This window comes from Hordeum vulgare, chromosome 2H, assembly GCF_904849725.1.
Source record: "Hordeum vulgare subsp. vulgare chromosome 2H, MorexV3_pseudomolecules_assembly, whole genome shotgun sequence".
NCBI classification, from domain to species: domain Eukaryota; kingdom Viridiplantae; phylum Streptophyta; class Magnoliopsida; order Poales; family Poaceae; genus Hordeum; species Hordeum vulgare.
The window spans coordinates 11243734-11253705 of NC_058519.1; the positions used below are offsets into that span (position 1 = coordinate 11243734).

Below are 9972 nucleotides of genomic sequence, written 5' to 3' on the forward strand. Positions count from 1 at the left end.
AAGTTCAGGAACCATTTGTAAACTTGCGACAGAGTTCAGGGACGAAAAATATACTTTTCCTAAGAAGAAACATGGTTGCTTGCGCCATACTTTTACTTCATTCTGTTTTGCCAACCACATAGCCTACGTAGACTACCAACCTTTACCGGTATTAAAAAGGTAATTCATCAATTTTATTGCTGGTACCAATTGAGTCGAAACGCTAGACACACTTGGTGGTGGCCACTATGGGGCTCCATACACGGTGGTTCCCATCTAGCCACTCCATGCCGCCGAACACGTAGTCGGCAGCCGTGGTGGCGTCATAGACCAGGAGAGTCACCGTGAAGTGTTTCTCCTCCTCGATCTTCCCACTGAAGCTCAACGTGTTGGGGTTCACGCTGACCTTCACCCCGGCCGGTTGTGTGACGCTCACCCTGTACGTCACCGCCCCGCCACCCACGTTCTTCACCCTGCGCTTCACGGTGACGGCGCTGCCGGAGCGGGGCAGGCAGGCCACCGAGATGGACGGGTAGTTGAGATCCTCAGGGCGGTTGATGCCTTTGCTGCACTCGAACGGGTTGGAGTCGGTGCCGTCGAACATGCCAATGAGCAGGGTCGAGAGCTCCTCGAGCGGGAGCGGGAGCGACACCGGGAGCTGGCCATGGGTGTTGGTGGGTTTCATGGAGCAGATGAAGTTGGCGTAGTCGTGCGTCGTGGTGTCGTACACCAGGCCCGGGTCCAGCGCCCTGGCCGGGTTCACGTGGCCCGAGCCGTAGCTGAACGGCGTGGCGGCACCGCCGGTCTCGTCCCGGATAGCGTTGTAGTCGTTGGCTCCCCTGCTGGCTGTGGTCATGATGGCTGAATAGATCATGTTCGGGTTCCATTTCGGGTACCTCGCCCTGAGCAAGCCGGCGATGCCCGCCACGTGCGGGCACGCCATGGAGGTGCCGGTCATTACGCCGTAGGGGACACGGCGGCCGTCGGAAAGCAGGCCGGTCGGCGAGACCTCCTCGCTCACTGCGGCGATCACGCCCACGCCTGGCGCCGTGATGTCAGGCTGCCATATACCCATCGTCAGTAACATAAGACGTGTAGAATGTTCATGGACTGAGTATCTATCTATGTCCAAACCTTGAGGATCTGAGGGGTGATGGTGTTGGGCCCACGGGATGAGAATGCCGCCATCATCGGCGACGGTTTCACACCAACCTCTGCGTCCCTCGTCTTGATGTAACCCGACGGCGATCTATTGAAGTGCCGGCCATCGGTGTTGGATTAGTCCCATGCATCCATGGATCAGTAACTACATGTAATGTAATGTAGCTAGCTTACCCGGTGGACTGGAGGTAGTTGAAGATCTCCTGGCATTGGGAGTAGGAGCAGTGAGCCGTGGGGACGATATGCGGGTCGGTGATGATGCTGGCTCCGCTGGCGGCGTCGTTGCAGAGGACCATGCCGACGCCGCCGGCCTGCTTCACCACCTGCCCCTTGGCGCCTCGGCCTCTTGATCCTGTGCACACAACTATCTTGCCCGCCACCTTGGCAGGGTCCAGGGAGCCCGGCAGGCACGACACCCTGCACGCAACATGTCTGCACATCTTACCAACAATTCTATTCTACTCCCTCCGTTCCTAAATATAAGTCTTTTAAGATATTTCACTAGGGGTCTACATACGGAGCAAAATGAGTGAATCTACACTTTAAAGTATGTCTATATACATCCGTATGTTGTTCACTAATGAAACCTCTTTAAAGACTTATATTTAGGAACGGAGGGAGTATTCCATTAATTCTTGTGCCTATTACTGAATTCATGCTCCGGACACAGTTGCTTCAAAGGTCCAATTTAATTGAGAGAAATGGGCAATGTTTTTCAACATCTATACTATCTTGAACAAGATCTTCATTGACGGAAAAATCTGCACATGATCTTAATTAAGAGTTGGCTTCCCAATAGTAGAAAAGATCTTACGAGCTAGCTACTGATTGGCCCGCAGCATTGGCATTCTCCCCGCTAATCATCGCAATTGGCTGGTTGGCAGGCAGGGTGCTGTTTGATAGACTTTGACCCTGCAAATCAACAATTTCCGTTACTCTGCGACGACACAGTTGTAACACTTGAGCTGGAGTCCCCAGTTGATTTAGTTGCTATACCGTGATAGTCTTGGCACCGATGACGATATCGGCGGGGAAGATTCGGTCCATGGTGCTAGCACCCACCGTTAGCATCCAAGGAGCCACATTGCTGACCGAGCCTGCCGCCGGGCCCGAGTTGCCGGCTGCCGCCACAACGACGACCAACTGGGTGACAGCGTAGGCCGTGCCAATCGCCATGACGTCGGAGACATAGTCGGCGGCCGGGGCACCGAGGGAGAGCGAGAGCACATGCACGCCGTCCGCCACCGCCGTGAGTATGGCCATGAGGATGTCCAGGTCGGAGCACCCCGCTTCGAAGCACGCCTTGTACGAGGCCACGTGCGCCCGCGGCGAGCCGCCCTTGGCCGTGCCCGTCCCGCGGCCGAAGGCGCCGACGCCGGGGACGAGGTTGCCCCCCGCCGTGGACAGCGTGTGCGTGCCGTGCCCCACGAAGTCCCACGGCGAGTTCAGATCGGTCTCGTTCAGCTGCTGCCTGTTGACGCCTCCCTCCTCCGCGCTCATCGCCTTCATGCCCTCGTTGAACAGCCTCGCGCCGATCAACTTGCTGCATCCATGCGAGTTCACCGTGTCAGTGGAATGCTAGGTTTACCTTTTTTTTTCTCACTCTGTCCGTAATTGTATGCAGCCAACGACGAACTTTGGATTGTGTATTACAATAGTTCATATAATTCAAATCATATTGGAAGTATAGTTTCAAGCAGTATAATTTTCATGACATACTTATAACCGCTATATTAGTGGTCAAATTGTCTGCCAAAATTTAATCATGAAATATAAAGACACCATGTAAATATGGTCGGAATGAGCTGCGTCTGATGGACAGTGGTAATTACTTTTTTTTAGCAAAAGGGGTTTCCCCCATTTTCATGAAGAAATTCCACATAGTAGTTCCATACAAGGTACATAAAAAAGGCTAACAGGCCTAACCAAATGAGATAAATATTGGTAATTACTTGTTGCAGCCGGAGTAGCCTTGGCATCCACCGTTCCAGCGAGACGGTTTGGGCAAGCTACCGTCGTCCCTGAAGCTTGCAGATGTGGGTGATACGCCTTCGTACATATGTGCGAAAAAAACATGCATCCCAGCATCAGGTCAGAGTTGGTGTTGGTAAGTAGGCATGCATATGGCTAATCTAAAGAATACCCTCCCATCTTAACTAGTTCAATCAGACGAACTAAAAATCTAGGAGAGTCGTCATAGCGCGCTCCATATACATTTCGAGGTTCACCAGACGACGCAAAAATCCGAGTCGAAATATTTCAGCGTCCAAATTCCATTAACCTCGTGGGAGCCATTCACCAATGGGATATCTTTTCCCCGATGTCCCTTCCATCACCATTTGTGGTTTGGCCACGTGAAACTTTTCTTTGCGCCACATAATATTGTTGGATGGAGTGCGATCGAGAAATTGGTCATGAAATGCCAAATATGGATGGTGAGAGGCCAAACATGGAGGGCGCTGAATAATGCATGCAATTGGCTGATATGACGACTCTACTAAGGGTGTTTTTTTTGCTGCATGCCCTCAATGGTGATTATTATGAAGTTTCGATTCTTTTGATGACTCTGTTAGAGTAGCTCTGACACTGCAATTTTCATGTGTACAAGTGGATCTCTTTGCGAGATTTGAGTTGACTTGAAGTAAAGCTCTACTCCCGACGTTCCATAATGTTTTATGATACTATTGTAGTGTCAAAAAACATCTTACATTGTACTCCCTCCGTTCCTAAATATAAGTCTTTCTAGAGATTTCACTAGTGGACTACGTACGGATGTATATAGACATGCTTTAAAGTATAGATTCATCCATTTTGCTTCGTATGTAGACCCTTAGTGAAATGTCTTAAAAGACTTATATTTAGGAACGGAGGGAGTAGAACGAAGGAAGTACATGGTACTATGTAGTACTGTGGTTTGATTCTGTTTTGGAGCATATCGTTGTGCAAGCAGATATGATTCCCCATGTTACCCTTGGAATGCATCTCCAGACTCCTGGGATGAAAAAAATTGAGTGTGGACTCCAAGGATAATTAAGAGTCATGGGGCATGGTGCTCATTAATTATTATTAAAAAGATCCCTGCAGGTCAAAGCGTATATATGTACTCACGTGATATATTCGATTCGGAAACAAAATAATTATTCTTGGTCGATAATCATTGTCATCTGATGCTGCATTTCTCATCTTCGTCGTATATATGGTTGCACGGATCCTAGTGATCAGTCCTAATGGTTATCGACACTGGCGGAAATTGCGAAACTAGAAGATTAAAGTTATTCAGATGGGAGAATGAGATATGTTTTGTACCCGTGTCGACATTGGCGATGATGACTCCCTCGCCGAAGTTGGCAACGTTTTCCCACTCGTTGATCGGCCTGCCGTCTGAACCCTCAAGCCCGAGGAACCTCCACGAGTGGGTCGTTTGGACCTCGCGGAGCTTGTCTTGGATCACCAGTACCCCTGGGAGCACTGAACATATGTGCCCCAAACAGATTAATCAGCAGCTGGTTATGATTGCATGTGTGCCCAAATGAATAAAATGCCTGCTCGATGGAGGCACTCAAAATAAATAAATAAGTGATCATATACTATACTAAGCCAGCTTATTTACGTTTGAGGGCTGGTACGAAGTCGATGTTGATCTGCAGCCCGATCCCGTTGATTTGTTCGAAGGTGTAGAATATCCGGAACCTGCAGCGTGCAGTTTTGAGTCATGTGGCTTAACAAGGAAGAAGATAGTAGTTGTATCTATCAACCAAGGAGGAGTAGCATGTGTTGGGGTGGTCTAGCTAGCTTACTGGCTGGTGATTGGAGTGAGCAGAGCGGACCAAGAGGCCGGCCGCTGGCTGGCCATCACCAAGTAAGACTGCATTAATTGCATATATATGCACACATATATGCAAGAAACTGAAATTCGTTAGCCTCCAACTGAGCGAGTAATAGCAAGATGAGAATGGATATGCATGCCTTGGTGAGAGCCGACGCCGGCGTGGTGTGCACCGCGAGGAGGAGCGCCACGGCGAGCAGCAGAGGCAGAGCGCGGCCAGCTCCTCTCCCCATCTTATTTCGCCTCGCCGGCCGGTGGTCTCAGGCTCTCCCAGCTAGGGTTTCTGGTGCTAGCTGCTATATATCTCCGGTCGCCCGCCATGGAATTTATACAGATGGATCCATGGAGAGTCGACCAAGACGACGACGAGGTACGCGCGCCTCAACAAGTCAACTGGAGGAGATCGGTGGGGCATGTGGTGGCGGGATCATTTTCTGACCTTCTCCGCGATCGCGAGGTGCACGAGCTCGGCCACTGAATAATACAGTAGCAAAAATGGTACTACATCCACGGACCCTTACGGGACTAATACGGGCCTTTTCCAACTTCCACCATTTTCCGGGGGGGGGGGGGGGGGGGGGGGGGGGGGGGCCTCCCACTCTTCCACGTTTGCTACTCCGTAAACTCTGTAAAAATCTTTCCCGTGAGTGTACCATTACTAGGATGATAGGTACGGCTGGTTTGGCAGCTTTACTTAACCCAGGGGTGGCAGTAACATGGGCAGTGGCGTCCAATCAATGTTCTATAAAACTATACTTCTGTATCATAAATACTCCCTCCGTTTCTAAATATAAGTTTTTCTACAGATTCAATCAATAAACTACATACGCATGTATATAAACATACTTTGAAGTATAGATTCATTCATTTTGCTTCGTATGTAGACACCTAGTGAAATATCTTAGAAAACTTATATTTAGGTACGGAGGGAGTAATAATGAAAAACAATACGGAAGTATGGTTTTATATAGCGGCTTACCAGGCTAAAAGACTTCAAATTTAGGACTATAGCGGGAAATAGCGGGGTTTTAACGTCATCTTTAGTTTAGCATTAAAAGTGCATAGCTTTAGGGAGAGAACTCCCAAAGGTTCGCTATAACCGGCTATTTAAAACATTGGGTCCAATGGTAGTGCTTCTTTAACTGGTTTGTTCATTTTTTTTCTTGATCTTGGACTGGCTTGTAATTAGATACTCTCGTTTTTTTACGGAAAAGTAAATTAGATTTAGTCTTTTGAGAGAACGGGAAAGTTAAGTAGATACTCTGGAGCCAAGGCAACAAACAAAAGAGTGTTTTGGTGCTCGCATGTGGTGCATGCACGCATTTTAAGTTAATAAAAGTGTCCTTTGATAAAACAAACATCACACTAGACACCAGCCGGATGATGATTCTACAAAGGATCTCGTCATATCAAGTCCTTCTGGAGTTCAGTGATCTAGATCCAGGCCCAGTAACATAACGCGATGCACATTGCGGGCAAATTTTATGGCAAGAATGTGAGAAAGGAAACTTTTATTAGGGACACTAATTTCCATCCGACGTTTGATCTGGGGAGAGCGCCCCCAAATCAAACGAAAGGCTCGGTGTTTCAGTTCCCCCAATCGAACATTTTGGTCGATGCGTTACCCGGCAGCGCGAACCCCTGGCTCCAAGAATCCCCTTTCTAGGCCTCTTGATCCAAAACAGTTCTCTCTGCACACAAAAAAATGAAAAAAAAACTGCCCAAAACTTATATTAAGTGTAGTGTACACAATTAATTGCCAACTTATATTAGAAATCAATTTGCAAACATCTAGTACAATACCAAAATCACGCATGATTAAATTACCCATGGTAAATAGCAGAGACAAAACTAGTTTTTTCATGTGGTTAATAAAATAGTACATATGAAGACATGGAAAATGGCATGAAAAAAATGCTTGGAGTTTGACATCCAAGAGCATGTGATCCATGCAAACTTAGAAGAACAGTAGTTTGCCGTGGCAACAAACTTTCAAAAATGCCATGGCGGGTGCATGACAATTGACATTGCATGATGCTTTTTTAAGTTTGTGGACATTTTTATTTTATGGCAAAAAAATGTTTTAAACACATGGCACATGTGTTACAAATAATATGGCATTTTTTTAACGAAACACAAAATATCCATGGTAAAAACTACATAGTTTTGAGTACGAAAACCAAGAAAAATTTGCCATGATTCACTATCAAAAATTACCATGGTAAAAAAGGAATAAATTTTTCATGATCCATTAACTAAACTAGATGATACCCCGCGTGTTGCTGCAGAAATACATGCTAAAGAATATAAATAACTGAACACTTCTTCAAACAGATGTTCAGACAACAAAACATTCTTCAGGAAACTTGTGTTGGCGAAAATCATGAAGCATGGAACATATATAAGTATATGCCTAGAAATCATGGTCAATAGTAAAACACAAAAGTACAAAGAGGAGACAGCCGTAGATATCATAATATATTAAATTTTGTATTAAGTAAATTTGTTACTCATTCCCTAGTAAACAAAGGGACATACTATACATAGACCGAAACGTGTCTATGACGACACAGACTATGATTGATTTCACGCCTTTTGTCGGTGTCGAAACCGGTTGATCTCGAGTAGGGGGTCTGAACTGTGGATCTAGGGTCGACGGATAACAAGAGACGACGAAGACGGTGTTTTACCCAGGTTCAGGCCCTCTAGATGGAGGTAAAACCCTACGTCATGCTCTTGTTGTTATTGATGGAATAGTACAGAGTACAGAGTTGATCTACTCCGAGATCGGATGTCGTGAACTAAACCCTAACCGTAATGAGCTTAATGTGTCCTACGAACTATGGCACCCTGGCTTGTATAGATGCCATGGATGCTAGGGTTAGAAAAAGGTCGATTACAATAGAGAAGGAATATGCCGATTACTATATCGCGTTGGATTGCATGCCAAGTCTTTGAAAGAGTACATCTTGAATCCAATACTTCTACTAACGATCGAACTGGCCCGGGAGTCCGGCCCATGAGAATAGGCAGACGGCCCAAGGACTCCCTAATCCCGGACTCCCTTAGTAGCCCCCGAACTGGCCTCCAATGCCAAATCCTTCCTTTGGCTTCTTCATAGGGACTCCGGCTTGCGAGTCGTCTATCTTCCTTTAACCGATCATAGCTCGGTTGTTGATGCCTTCCCTACCTTCAAATGCACAGTCAAAGATGTATATATACAAATTTTAATTTCCATGCGGACCGTTCAACAATTAGTAACGCCTTTCCCTATTCGAAAGGCCGCAGTTGGTCAAGGCGTGTAACATTTCACGAAATAGAGGTTCGACACCGATTTACTGCCACGTTCCATCATGGAAATCGTGCCCCTCTTTTCCAGGGATATGGTTTATGGTTTGGGTTTATCCCACGCGCCCATAATCGCACAATTTTATTGGGAAGTGGCGTATTTTACGGTGCAGTGACGAGCCATAAAAGGTAAAGAAAACATCACCTCATCCTCCTCACGCACCTCAGATCTCGCACACGATCACCATTCCCTGCTCCCAAAGCTCCAGCGCCCCGACTCCCCTTCTCCTCCCAGCCTTTTGAATCCCTTCACCAGTCCGACTATGGCAAGCACCGGTTCTAAGGGCAAGTGGGAGGTCTCTTCTGTCACTTAGAAGGACATTCTAGAGCTGAAGAGTTGAGGCTATTTTCCGAAGAACATAACCCACCGTGCTCCACAGAAGGTCAAGGTCATCCCCACTCCTAAAGATGGGGAACGAGTAGTTTTTGTTCCTCATTTCGTTTGAGGCTTAAATTTTTCCCTTCATCCATTCGTTCGGGGAGTCATGTTCTAATACAGGCTTCACTTCCACGATCTCCCCACGAAATCCATCGCCTACCTCTCAGCCTTCATCATTGTCTGTGAGGCATTCTGGCTGAAGGTTATCAATGTCAAGGCGAAGGTTGTCAACAGCAACAAGGCGGACTGCGCAGGGTCGATGATCAGCAAGCTCGGCGGGGCCACATGGCCGAAGGGCACATTCATCGACACCATCAAGTCGAGGCAAAAGGAGTGGTTCTATATCATCGAGCCGCGCAATGCATGCGAGGCAACTCCTCTCTCATTTAGATCTGGCCCTCCCACCCGTCTCGTGTCCTGGTTGGAAAAGGCCCTAGATTGGGAGGAGGCGGCGGAGGTGAAGGTGCTCACGAAAAATATCTTCGATCTACTCGAGAAAATCGAGCTCACCAACGTGATCCAGGTGATGTTGCATCGCGGACTTCTCCCCTGCCAGCGTTGACCCGTTTCGATGTGGCACTCCAACCCGGAGGATCCGGATAGAGCGGCGGACCCTGTGCGGCCTTTCGCTCCTCAGTCCTTCAGGGCCGGTAAGGTTTTTACCATACTTTTTAGATTCCTTCCCTTCTTTTTTTGACAAGGTGCTTACCTTGTCCTTCCCTCACGCTTTCAGATCTGGGGGAAAATATCCGAACAGATCAACTGTTCGGCACACATGCCCGAAGACAAAATGACCTGATTGCTGGCGACCATGTTAACCGAGAAGTTGTACACGGCTCCGAGGGAGAAGGAGGAGCAGAAGAAGGGGCAGAAGAAGATCCGGGAGGGTCTTCGATCGAATGGTCCCCCAGACACCAAGTCCGAAGAGACATTGGCTCCCTGCAACTTGGAGGAAGATGAAGAAGAAGATGATGAGGAGGTGAGTGACTCCTCCCATACAAAGAAAAGATCGACGTCCGAATAAGCCGAGGGAGATCAAGCTCCCGTTTCTCCGAAGAAGCAACGTAGGGCACCTATGGCCCTATTTGAGGATATTCCGGACGAGGACGAGGAGTCCGAGGATGAAGCACCGATCCCCCGAAGGACCCTCAGGGTGAAACCCCGAGCAAAAAGGTATTTATTGAAAATTCAAATACATCTTTCCTCTAAGCGACGTGGTTCTAACCGGGCTCGTTTTTTGTATTACAGCCCGTAGCATAACTTCCCCGCCGATCAAATT

General features: G+C 47.7%; 1 protein-coding gene across 1 annotated transcript; it reads right to left on the bottom strand.

The window, feature by feature from the left end:
* Window positions 1–72: 72 nt before the first annotated feature.
* Window positions 73–5411, bottom strand: LOC123429143 (subtilisin-like protease SBT5.4). The gene is made up of 10 exons (XM_045113205.1): window positions 5107–5411; window positions 4938–5005; window positions 4751–4830; window positions 4447–4608; window positions 3093–3189; window positions 2137–2683; window positions 1955–2052; window positions 1315–1557; window positions 1114–1228; window positions 73–1039 (listed from the first exon to the last, which is right to left on the bottom strand). Exons 1-10 carry the CDS (start codon window positions 5197–5199, stop codon window positions 203–205), a joined length of 2340 nt encoding a protein of 779 aa, XP_044969140.1. The 5' UTR covers window positions 5200–5411; the 3' UTR covers window positions 73–202.
* Between the last annotated feature and the right edge of the window lie 4561 nt (window positions 5412–9972).

Coding starts and splice junctions, on each gene's coding strand:
- LOC123429143 (XM_045113205.1), bottom strand. CDS start 5,199: ATGGGGAGAGGAGCTGGCCGCGCTCTGCCTCTGCTGCTCGCCGTGGCG. Junction 5,006..5,106: donor CGGCGTCGGCTCTCACCAAG/GCATGCATATCC, acceptor CAATTAATGCAG/TCTTACTTGGTGATGGCCAG. Junction 1,040..1,113: donor TCACCCCTCAGATCCTCAAG/GTTTGGACATAG, acceptor GGTATATGGCAG/CCTGACATCACGGCGCCAGG.